This window comes from Macrosteles quadrilineatus, unplaced genomic scaffold (genome assembly GCF_028750875.1).
Source record: "Macrosteles quadrilineatus isolate MER2022 unplaced genomic scaffold, UCM_ALF_1.0 Scaffold_2__2_contigs__length_208266976, whole genome shotgun sequence".
Lineage (NCBI taxonomy): Eukaryota > Metazoa > Arthropoda > Insecta > Hemiptera > Cicadellidae > Macrosteles > Macrosteles quadrilineatus.
In genome coordinates, this window is record NW_026542595.1 from 119657772 (window position 1) to 119671021 (window position 13250).

General features: G+C 34.2%; 1 protein-coding gene across 3 annotated transcripts in view; it reads left to right on the forward strand.

Annotated features, from left to right (window-relative positions):
* The window catches only part of LOC128987185 (uncharacterized), a 71444-nt gene that overhangs the window by 10979 nt on the left and 47215 nt on the right, over positions 1-13250 (forward strand). For 2 of the 3 annotated variants that reach the window (XM_054407926.1, XM_054407925.1), the window contains exons 4-6: positions 1686-1771; positions 6208-6297; positions 8015-8181. In XM_054407926.1, the coding sequence (XP_054263901.1) occupies positions 1686-1771; positions 6208-6297; positions 8015-8181 (343 nt within the window). Of the gene's footprint in view, positions 1-1685; positions 1772-6207; positions 6298-8014; positions 8182-8931; positions 8976-13250 lie in introns of those variants that run through there. The other variant, XM_054407927.1, reaches the window with a different exon arrangement.

The window sequence follows — 13250 nt, forward strand, 5'->3', positions numbered from 1 at the left end:
TTATTTGTAATTTCGTTAAAAAATACAATGGCGTCACAAAATTCCAGAATATTTAACATTTAAATTGTTTGACAGTTTACATTTTCATTGTATTGAAAGTTCATAATTGATCAAAAAATCTCTTAAGGGAGTACACCGGTCGGTCCACAAGCCAGTCCCAGAGTTTCTGTTTGAGTTGGTTTCCCGTTGTGTTCTTCGGGTTGTTTGGAAGAGAGTTGATGATTTTACGGCCAATATAAGAGGGTTTTATGCTGTATTGTGTAGTGTGGTGGATTGGTAGGCTGTAGTCGGCTGCTCTTCTGGTGTAGTAGGAATGAAAATTCTCATTTCTGGAAAGGTAAATTTTTTTTGTACCGGACAACTCCATGGATGGAGAGTGCTATCACTGTTAGGAGCTTAAGGGATTTAAATGCTTCCCTGCAGCTGTCTTATATGTTATTCTAATACAGCATAGTATGCTGTCTTAGCCGTTTCCAGACCTCCTATCCTTTTCATCCTATTTGTTACAAGTTTCAACCATGATTGAAATAATCACAGATGCAAGTTTCTTGGTTAGTCTGTGTATGACGTGGTCGTTCCAGGAGAGGTCAGATCTAGAGGCCATTCCATCATGAAATTGCTCTAGAAAGTTTCCAATGTTTGCCAATTCAACCAAACTTAAGATTTCAACTTTGTCAATAAATAGACACACACAGAAGGAAACCATGAGATTTTATTGAATTTCAGATAAACTATTACCGTAGTACTCATGGTAAGACCTGGACCCGGGACTGATTTACTTTTTCGTTTTGAGGTCCCTAGAGGCCAAAAACAACATCCATTCGAATTCAAATATATATTTATATTTGTCTGTCCGTTAGTACGATAAAAACTAATTGTTACCCCATAAAATCCCCCATAAACACCCGTAGTCCGATCACTTTGTTCGCGAACTCGTTTGAATAAATAGGGTGTAAACCATATTGTAGAGAAATAATTTAGTATATTGAAGCGTTACTATGCGCCTAATGGTCACGGTCATATGAGTGAAATTGTTTATTTGTTGTTTTAAAGATATTAGCTTTGAAATATATTAAAACTCTGTAAATGATTATGCAAGGAACGGTAAGAATCTCAAGATTTTTGAAAGTTTCCTCACAAGATTCCCCAAAGCTCAGTCCCGCCATCTCAAAGCTTTTTGTTGAATGGCTAGAAGTTGATTTTTTGATTTATGTTTGTTTTGTTAGTGTATCCCCATATTTCGATACAGTAGGCTACATTAAGTTTCAATAGAACCATTTACTATTGGATAATAATCAAAGATAGAACATACTTTACCAAATATTCTTAATATAAAAACTGACCTTGATAATTTTCTACTAAGGTAATTTACATGATCATTCCAGTTCAGTGAGTTTGAAAAAAAAACACTTCTTTACCCTCCCTGTTGCAGCAAACCTAAGTACTCATTAAACTAGTGCTATTTAAATAGGGAATAAATGTGATATTTTTGAGGAGACATTTTAATGTAAATCCAATCAGGCATATGGAAATTCACTTAGTCTGCAGGTTTGCTGCGGTGTGGGTATAATTATTTGTATATAATAGTAGGCCTATAGATTATTTAATTTATTTGAGCTTTATTAGTATGATAATACTGTTGCACTGGGAGAAACTTTATAATGGTTTGTAAATTTGTGTTTCAGTGGCTCTGGCAAAGGTTATGCTAAACTGTCTGAACTGTATGAAGTGACACCGGATCATTATGTCTACCAATATTCTTATGGCAAAGGTAAGTAAGTTCTAAGACTGCATACAATACAGTACCAGAGGTCTGCTAATCCAAACCCTACTACTATTGGGCAGAAATTTGACTTTATTTAAATTTAAAACAAAAATAAAGCTATGTGTTCTGAAATACCAGGCTAGCCTAAGAACTGGCCGAACTGAGAATTGTAACCAAAAGCCTGTGAATTAAACTTGAATTTTATATGTAGTCGGGAAGTTTGGACTAATTAATTGCCTATAGCCAGGCTTTTTTTTACCCTGAGAGCACCCTATACACGACTAACTAATAGTAACGCCCCTTTGCAATATTTATATATTGGCTTTTACAGGCACAGAAATTAGCTTCCAACAGCTGGGAGACCGTTTGTAAAGGCAGAGTGCATGACTGCCGTTTAACATATGGTCGAATAGATTACAGAATAGGACCGAAACCAGTTCGAGTCGGGTGGGGTGAGGGCAAGCGGCATCCAATCAGCTTTCAGAAAACTGTCCACTGTTGCCAAGTTGTGCCTCGCACTCAGTCTTTGCAATCTCACTCCATTCTACACCCACCCTTCACTCATATTTAGGTTAAAATACGCTCATAGATGGTGTCCCCATCTCAAATGAGTAATGTTTCATGTATCAAACAATAAGCTGAGCAATATTTTAGAAGATTTTTAGGACTGCTCTACAAATGGTTTGGTCATACAAATTTACTGTTATTAACTAATTAATTACCTTTTTGGTTTTTCTTGCCTTGAAGTTCTTGTTGGTTTTTGATACCTGATGCGCATTTCGCCACAGGTTGTGGCATCTTCAGAGTTCACTATCCTACACTTACATTCTAATATATACACAGTTTATATACACAAGAGTCACTGTACGGGTTCACATGGTAGCGTTTACACTCGCGGCGCGGCGGGTGTGTGTTGCGAGCGCGGGGTGTTTACTTGTGCCGGGATCGTTGTTAGACTGACAGAAAGAGTGCCTGGTGGATGGACGGGTTGGGGTGTGGAATTCTCAGAATTGTTGTATCTGCGACGTTGTCTAGTTTCTGCGGGGTTGCCAAATCGGTTGGTTTCTATTTCGTACATGGTCTTAAAAATTATGGAGTTATTGAAGTCTTCTTTTATGTTAAGTAGGCTGTCAGGTCCAGATTCGGTAACTTGTTTATAGATTTGGTAGCTTTCCTGTATTTTGGCTGTGGTTTTTGACTGGGTGTGAACCCGTACAGTGACTCTTGTGTATATAAACTGTGTATATATTAGAATGTAAGTGTAGGATAGTGAACTCTGAAGATGCCACAACCTGTGGCGAAATGCGCATCAGGTATCAAAAACCAACAAGAACTTCAAGGCAAGAAAAACCAAAAAGGTAATTAATTGATTAAAACTGTTCTTGTAACTGGGTTATATCATAAAAAAAAAAAAATGTTATTAACTGTTAAGGTAATTTATTGATTAAATTTAAATTTATTAATTTTATGTTTATATATTTTTTTAACTGTATCTGGTAGCTGTTTGAGCCATTTTAAAGACAATTGTGTAGCAAATAATCGAACCATAATAATGTATGGGATGAATTTTGTATTCCATACTATATATTGTATCAACAAACCCAAATAAGTTTAACATTAAATAGAAAAAGAAGAAATTAAAAATGAAAAAGGATGGCGTTTCATTTATAACTAACACCAAAAAGCAGTTGAAGTAACTTTTAAACAGGCAACTTTTTGACCTAGTGCATTTCATTGCTTTCTATGCAACATACAGGCCTAATTGGTTATTTACTATTGTCAAACTGTTCACAATTCATGTTAGTTCAAAATCATAAAAATCATTATTTAGTAGACAAAGATATTTGTGTCATAACAGGAAATACCTCATCCAAACCAGCTTAAATCGTGTCTGAAAAAGTAAGGTTTGTGCGTTTAGCATGTATCTAGCGGCGAGGCAGCCGCGGCCGGGACTGCAGTGACGTCATCGCGCGCAGTCCGCTCTGTCTGGCCCCTCTTTTACTCCATGCATCTTGGGACGGGCCAACACCTCGTATTTATTTAATTGACAACTTCATGTAATTGGTAAGGCTGAGACAACTGACATCCGGGGATGTCAAGGAATTCCAGCTTTAACAGCAACCCTTACGGCAAAATTTCTCAAAATTATTCTAGAGGTTAATTGATTGGCACTGAAGACTTGTCGTATGATGACCGACGTGAAGAAGTAAAAAATCAAACTTACACAGCTTAAAGGTAGACCTCACTTTGAAGTAAGAACGTGTCTTCTCAACAAACAGATATTTTTCTCAAATAAAAACATGGATTTAATCTGCCTTGCACTGATGAAATCACGTAAGTGTTAACCATAAAAGATTCGCCAATACGATTTTGATACTATCTTAAGGTTCTTAAAAATGAGATGAAACAGTTAACATAACTCCCATGACGTACTGGGATCAGTTTAGTCATTATATAATCAACCATATTTTGTAACTCACGCAATAGTCATTATTGTTTTTACTATTATTTATTAATCATTAAACAAAGCTAAATGTTCAACATTTTGATAATTTCACACAGTTATTGCAGTTAGATGAATTAGCGTAAGCCTTGAAAGTGTCTGTCGATTTCGACGGGTTTCACCTATAGTAGTATATCACGATTACTAGAAAAAATAGAAAATTTTTTCTAGTACTATATAAAAATATAACAATATTAACCAATACAACCAAGAACAAAAATAAATTATTAATTTGTAGTGTTGAACCGAACTACCCTACAAGTGGTAAGATACAGTAAGGGGGTTGCCGGGCTCTAGGTGAAAGTCAGCTCACCAGACAAGAACGACGTGGCAACGTCGCATCCCCTACCTTTTCAAAGGCCAGTCCTTTCTGTAATCTATTCGACTTTAACTCATGTTGCTATACGCACCAATAATGATTTAGTTTTACTTTCTGGTTTTGATTTTGCTGTTTAGTCAATATCACTCATATTATAAATGTATAAGTTTTGTGTATAAATAGATAGACACACACAGAAGGAAACCATGAGATTTTAGCGAATTTCAGATAAACTATTACCGTAGTACTCATGGTAAGACCTGGACCCGGGACTGATTTACTTTTTCGTTAATAAATAAATATAGAACACATTAAAACAAATATATGGTGATAAAAGCATCTAGTTTATCGATAAATTCTTGTTTGTGTAGGCCTGCAGTAAGTGACGTGTAGACAGTTCACGAGCGTCGGCAAGAAACAAAATTTGCTACCTGATTTATTTTCAAACCATTCATAATGAATTTTTCTAAAATATATATGTTATGATGAAACTCAAGCTCTTAACCTTATGCCGCTGACAAAACTTTCCTGATCGAAAAGAAAGAAAAAAAATCAACATCACTTACTTTTTCATTTTCCAATTCTCAATTTCTTTGAGTTTTAACGGTTGTTAAAATAAAAATAAAATATATTTATTTATTGCAAACTTACTGTGAGTGAGAAGCACTAATTTATAGTTGTTGAGCTTCATTTGGTAGTTTTAAGTCCATAGTCTAAGTGTGTTTAATCATCGAACATTTGAAAAAGGTCTACCCCTACATGCAGCAGTTACCGTCACTTGCTTGTATGGTGGTGGGGCTGGGTAGGCTGTGTACTGTATAGCTGGTAGGTTATGGCTGCAGGCTCTGCGCAGGGCAGCTGCAATTGGGGTCGGCTCTCGGCCGTAGGGCTACCTCACATGCAAACACAACCACCATAATTATATTATTTTACAATTTTTTTAAGCCCTCCCCCCCAAAAAAAGTTATACTCTACAGTAGGAAGGGATAAATTAGAGGGAAACTTTTGACTTGGAGAATGATTTTAATTTACGTACAAAAATGGGAGACTGAGACCAACTATTTACAACATTGGAAAAATCACTATTAAGATTATTAAACATATGAAATAATACCATCAGTTCCAAATTCAAATAGATTGAAACATTATTTCCTTGGACATTAGAATTGATCTTCAACAAAAAAGCCAATTGCCTCTTGCCCTACGCACGTGTCTACCGTGCGCCTATTAGGTATGTAATACGCTACAGACAATAGCTGAGCGTTCATTTATTAACGACATTGCGTTGTTCTCTTTAGGTCATGGAAGACAATGTTGCAATGTTGTCAATGAGGATGTTGCATGTCCCTGTGGTCGCAGGAAATAGTCAAGATCTTGTCTTGTTCACAAAAAAATTTTAGGTGAAACAAAATGAAGACTAGATCCAAAATCATAGAAACGCTATAAATAGCTCCCTTTATGCTTAGTTAGGTACAGTAAATTAGCAAAAAGCCAAGATACTCTAAAGTGGTTCACCGAACATTTTCAACTTCCTAAAAAAAATTTAAACTTGACCAATTTATTTTTTAACATTTTTATATGAATACAACATGATTTAATTGATTTCATTTTTATTTCTAGATGAAGCTGCAAAGGTGCATGTAAAATGGCTCAAATTGTTACCAGGAGTGTTAGAAATACAATACATGTGTTCAGATGACTTTATGTTTGGTAAGTAAAAAAAAATACCAAACAGATTTGAGATTTCATTATGAAATGGCCTCTGGATCGTCTGAATTGACTATAGTGTGGTTTATATTACCTTTTTAATGTCGAAACGATCCTTTGTAGTTTGTTATGACTACAGCTGTTTTGTGCTTCGGATGGAGCAGATCATCAGGTCAGAAAAATTTTAAGTAGTCTCGTGTTTCCGTGTTATTTTATTAATTTACTTCTGTATACAAATAAAAATAAATGATTATGTAAATAGATTTACTAACCATGGGACTATTGCAGACATTTTCTATCATGATAACTAACAATGTATGTCTTCACAACATTTTGGGATGTAAAATCTTTTATCAGGTTAAAAAAATAAAGTTCCAAATTCCAAAATGTTGTGAAAACTTTTGAACTTTTGTTTTTCTAATTTTGCTGGAAAGTGTCTACAATAGTTCATTAATACCCATCAAAAAATCACTATCATTATAAATTGACTTAAAACATAGGACCATTTTTTGTTTATAAGGGGTCTGTTTTTACTCATTAAAAAACTAAAACCATCTATAATATTAAAACGTGACAGGGTTTTTTTATTTCATGATTCTGAATCAACCACTTGACAGATTTTCATTATTTTTGTGTTGAAAGAAAGATAATTTTAAGAACTAGGGAATATTGAAGCCATAATTTTAGTTTAGGGTCCCAGTTTTTTTTAGAAATTAAGTTTTAATTTTTAAAAAGTCTAGTAGCCGACGTAAACATTCTAGAATAGCTTTTGCTATTAATACCATTAAATTTGCTTAACGTAACAGCTGTAAACATTCAGCGTTCGCAACACAAATTCAGTACTCAGTATACAAATACAGTATAAAAATAAAATTACATACGTAGGGTTGACTTATTTATACTATGTGCAATGCTATAATCATTGATACGTTCATTTATTCGGTAAGAGAATTACAGATTATTTAAACATAAATAGTAAAATATTAGATTATCTAATTTATTTTTTTGAGCAAGCTTAAAATCTTTTGTTTGTTTTAGTGCAATATAGGGGTTTTTAGTGTAGGGGTAGTTAAAACTAACAGCTGGTTGAATATAAAAATATTCCATATTCTATAGAACTATGAGGTTAGTTTATTTACTCTGTGATTTTGTCATTGATTATACGAAATAAGTAAGATTCTATAACCATTGCTGTATACCAATCGAAGCTCACAAGCTTTCTTTTGAAAGCTTGTGAAAAAGAAAAAAAAAGAATTTTTTTAGGAAAGATTGGGAAATAACAATGATCACATGTCTTAATTCATCTTCTCAGCTTTTTTCTTTACAGTAAGTTTTGAACTGCTAAAACTATGCTTGAATTAGGAATATAAATATTAATATAGGCCTAACTATATACAGTTTTAATGGGCTACCCGATTCCTGAACGTAGAACGGGCCAACAGCTCGTATTCATAAAAATAATTTTTGTAAGTGAATCATCATTCAAAATAACATTCTCTTACCATTTCCTAATACCTTATCTAGTTATCCAGGTTTACTAAGGTTAAGCCAGGTTTAGGTTAAGTTAAATTACAATTTGAGTTAAAAACCGTGTTTATTCTGGAATATAATAAGATAAAATATGTCCTCCAAACTCCAACACTATTCTTTTTATTCGTATGTTTAGAGCCAACATGTAAAATTCTAATCAAGAGGTAATCTTTATTCTAACTATTTTCAGCTGAAAACATAAAGGATTTTGTTGTTGTGATGACTCCTTCAGCAAAATTTTCTAAAGCTGTATCAGTTTTGACTAAAACTATTCTCCAAAGGGATCGTTTCAAATTGAAAAACTTGTACATGGTACCAAACTGTGAATGTTCTTCAAAAAAATCAGAAAGGGCAAAGGTATGTGTTTACAAGCCTCTTTTGGACTACTTCAAATAAAGATACTGCTTTAGCCATTCCATTTAACTTGTTCAAATTATTTAAACCGTGCTGCAACCTGTAATTTTATTGATAAGATACAATATGATATTTTGTATTAAAGCAACATTGAAAGTATGCAAAGTAATTGTGTACTTACTGTGCAATCAACTAAGTAGAAAGACAGTACCTAGGAATAGTTTATTGGAAAACCAAACACAATTAAATTTTAACCACACTGATTATTTTTACTCTATTCATAGGTGGAACTCACATATATCATTTAAAATTTAAATTAAATATTTTACCCAACCCGCCATGTTAAACTTCCCTATCCCAAACCTGATGTAAACAACTTCTTTACTTCACGAGTGGAGTAAAGTTTCAAAAACTCACGTTCAACGCTAGAAATCAGCTGTGTGTTTGAATTTTATTGTTATGATTTAAAGAATTTTCCTAACCTAGCTTTTGTGTGTAGCGTTACTGTTAGAAGATGAGTGAAATGGATAATGAAAAATATTGTACGTAACCCCCTGTATATTGTCGGGTCAGGTAAAATCTTGTACGTTACATGTTACGCAAGAGCGTGATGTAAAAACACTCTTACGACACTTGTAAGGTATATAGATATTACACAATTAATCACACACATAATCATGCTAAAAATATGCTTAGAAAGAAAAGTTATTTTTGTTTTTCTTTCCACGAGTGAATTTCTTGTGTGGTTTATAGCAAAACTAGACCGGCATAGAAAAGATTATATCTTTGCAATAAGGATGGAAACTGAAGTCCTGAGGTTTCTAGAAAAGGTTGGTTAAACCAATCAGCCTTGAAATTCAAGGCAGATAAACCTTTTTTTCTTCTAAGGTGTGATTAAGTAAGGATCTTCTGTACAAGTACAACTCTATTAAGACGCCTGCATAGTTCCAACAAACTATAGCAAAGATTAAAGAAGCTTTTGTATTATGCCATAAAATAAATAATTTCAAATATCTTGTTTAATTTGTATGTGACTGTAGTAAGAGAGTGACCCTTGGTATCAGCAGTAACAAACTATATTTTACAGGCTATTCTTGTTTCAAGTTGTATAAGGGTTTTGCTACAAATATCGCAATGCCCTGAAAAGAGCTCTCTATGGACAGTAGGATGTCTCAAACTCTGTTTTCCATTACTATTTTAATTAACAACTTCAACAATACTTTAAAAATTTCAACCATTTTCTTTTACATTTCATATCATCTTTTTAGCTAATTTCCCATAGGGAATAAGCTATTACCATAGTTCTCATTGTAAGACTTAGATCCGGGACTGATTTACTTTTTCTTTTTAAAATCCCCAGATGCCAAAAACACCCTCCATTCAAATTCATCCAAAAGGTATCATGAGGTCCCCGAAAACAATGGGAAACTGTGTAAAATTATTTAGAATAACAGCTTAACTCTAAATGTTATCAGTGGTTGCCGCAAAACTCTTTGTACCGTACACCAGCAAATGTTGAAAGAGTGCGAGTCGCAGTAACTCAAAGTCCAAATAAATTTATCAGGAAGCTTTTTAAGCCCATAAAAGTTGAATTTTGTTTCTGAAAGCGTTGGCGGATGTGTAACTATATTATATGCAACAGATGTAAAGATTAAAATGTTTCCATTTTGTGTCCTCTTCCCGTTGCAAAGCACTGGTACAACAGCTAGTAAGGTAATAAATTGAAAGAATAACAAACAAATAAGTACAGCTGAAATATTTTTAACAATAGATGTATGGAAAGTTCCCTTTAGAAAGTAATTACAACCTTAAAGGGCAATTTATGATAATGGATAGTTCTGCACAAGGTTTCTCGTCATGACGAACATTTTAAGTATATGGTTTATGGAGGTGTGACTTTTAGTTTTCTCAAAAGTTTGTGCGTACTTTGGGATTTATATATGGACTAGCTGTACCCGCGGACTTTGCCCAGTTTTACTTCATAAGTGAGCTCGTTCGCATGGCTCAATCACGTCCTGGTTGAAGTTCGTTCGCTACGCTCAACTAGGTTGGAGCTCGTTCACTGCACTCACTTGCCTTCAGGTTAGCTCGTTCGCTACGCTAACTCGCCTCCAGGTTGAAGTTTGTTCGCTACGCTCACTCACCTTTTGGTTGCAAATTAGCTGTTGTCATAAATTTAAAAGAAATAATAGTGCTGCACCCTGTTGGTAATCCTTGTAACTTTAATGCTATTGCACATCATAGAACAGAACCAACTTGTTTAATTGACACAGCTGTTAATATTCATTAATTCCATTTAAATATGAGTACTCATAAGGTTAACATGGGAAACTCCAGAGCCACTGGGGCGGAGCCCGAGAGTCCGATCAGAATAAATACAACTTAGTTTTCCTATTTAATGCCTAAAGAATCAGTGTACCAAATTTCAGCCTCCTAGGTAAATGGGAAGTGGGAGAATTAGTGATGAGTGAGTGAGTGAGTGAGTCAGTCAGTCAGTGAGGGCTTTGCCTTTTAAATATATAGATTAATGAATCTTAACAGCTGTTTCAATTGAACAAGTTTGTTCAATGATGTTCAATAGCATTATAAAGTTACAAGGTTTATCAACAGGGTGCAGCACTATTAACCTTTTGTTTTAATTTATGATAATAGCTAAATTAAACAAAGCAACAACAAAAATATGTGATACACAATTAGAACTGTCAAATACTAAATTATTGTGGTTTTGTGAGAACAGGGTACGGTAATTTAATTTTTAAGTGCATAATTTATCAGTTTATTTTCTTTATGTTTTTCCAAATTTGTATTAAAAAGTATCGTGTTTTTCTCACCAAAAATAATGTCTGGGAAACAGAGTAGTGTGATAATAATTTTAGTGCATTACTGTGTGAGGTGTTTAGTTCGGGTAGGTTAACCTATCCTAAACTTACCTCCGATTTGCTCGGACAGCTCGAGAGTAGTCCAGGGTTCTAGCTAACAGCCCCCGTCGCTCGCTAACTGCTTCTCAATCTTGTAAATATACCTTCGTCGTCCTACACGCACGGGTACACTATAGTTGTATGTCAGCACAACGACGCACTGACTAGGAATAAGTCGGCACTAAATACGCTGCTTACTGAATGAACTAAAATACTTGACCAGCTTCTAGGCCTAACAAAAGGAACCGCTTCTCAAATAAAAACTAAAAATAATATTCTCGCAGTGAACTAAAATGTCGCAACACGCAATAATAAAGTAACAAAATTAAATGAGTCAGAGTCAGCGCTAATATGCCAATGAACATCTTGGCTTCAAAATAACTAGATAAAATACTTTTAAATAAAATAAAATAAAACCACTTTAGATAAATAAACTAAAAGGTGTAGGCTACTGCCGGCCTGAGAAATAAGATACGCAAATCTCTTACAACTAAGATGAGTGTAAAAAATAATACCCCCGCCGCAGCAAACCTGCAGACTAAGCGAATTTCCATATGTCTGATTGGATTTACACTAAAATGTCTACTTAAAAATTTAACATTTATTTCCTATTTAAATAGAATTATTTTAACAGGTACTTAGGTTTGCTGCATCAGGGAGGGTAAAACTTTTTTTGTAAAATGTTAATAGTCAGTAAGAAATAAAAACATTTTCCAAATTTGATCAAAATATGTTCATAAACAAGCAAACTACAACAGTTTACTCATTCTCCATAAGAATAACATGGGAATTTAAAATTTACATTTTTTTGGAATTTTCTCCGTAACCATTAGGCGCATAGTAACACTTCAATATACCAAATTATTTGTTTTTTTAAGCTCTACAAAATGGTTTGAAAAGATTTTGCAAAATTTTATTTTTTTTGGGTCAAAAATGAGAAAAACCTATTTTTACCCCATAAAACCCCCCGTAAACCCCCGTTCCCATAGTCCGATCATGCTGGTTCGCGAACTCGTTCGAGTTTATCCCGCCTTACACCTTCAAACCAAATTTTATCAAAATCGGACAAAAATTACTCAAGTTATCGTGCGGACCAACCAGGACGTAATTGAGCCATGCGAACGAGCTCACTTATTAAGTAAAACGGGGCAAAGCCCGTGGGTACAGCTAGTATATATATATATATATATATATATCTATATATAGATATATAAAAATTTGAACGAATGGTGTTTTTGGCCTCTGGGGACATCAAAATGAAAAAGTAAATTGGTCCCGGGCCTAGGTCTTACCATGAGACCTACGGTAATAGCTACTTCCCTATAGGGAAATTCGCTAAAAAATAACTTTTACTCGCCAAAGTAAAACGGGAAAATATTATTAGTACTGTAAGGATATACTGCAGTACTTACGTCAGTCGATACTTAGTTTGCTTAATATTATTGCTTTATTTTTATCTCGCTCGTTGCGAATCGCATCTACGTCTTAAAGCTCGCAGCAGGTCCGCCGTATATCTCGGGAGAGGGTGTCAATTGACTTGGGTGAAAGGAACTAATATATTATAGATATGAATGTTCGGTGTATGACAGTTACGTGAAAATTACTTGCTGATTTTTTCCATGAATAGAGAGCCACAGGCTTCTTTTAATTTAATACTCTACTAGACCTCTGCCTTGACACCTTATTATGTCCAATGTTGTTCTTCGAAGTAACCATGAAAAACCACTCGAAATGCCACCCAACCCGATGCGGCAATCAATTGTTTGATTCCCATGTTATTCTTATGGAGAATAGATAAACTGTTGTAGTTTGCTTTTGTTTATAAATGGATAGGTATATTTCGATGAAATTTGGCAATTTTGTTTATTTCATACTAAGCTATCAAAATTTTTATAATGAAACACTCCTTCTCTGTAGCTGGAAACCTAAGTACTCATTAAAATTAATGTTTTTGTTTAAATAGGAAATAAATCTGACAATTTTAATGGGCCTTTTAGTGGAAATCTAGCCAGGTAAATGGAAATTCACTTACTCTGTAGGTTAACTGTGGCAGGGCTACTATGTGAATACAGAAATTGTATAAATATATCTTCAAAGAAGTACATATTATACAATACATTACTAAAAAATTCAATTCAAGATCTGTAGCTGGAA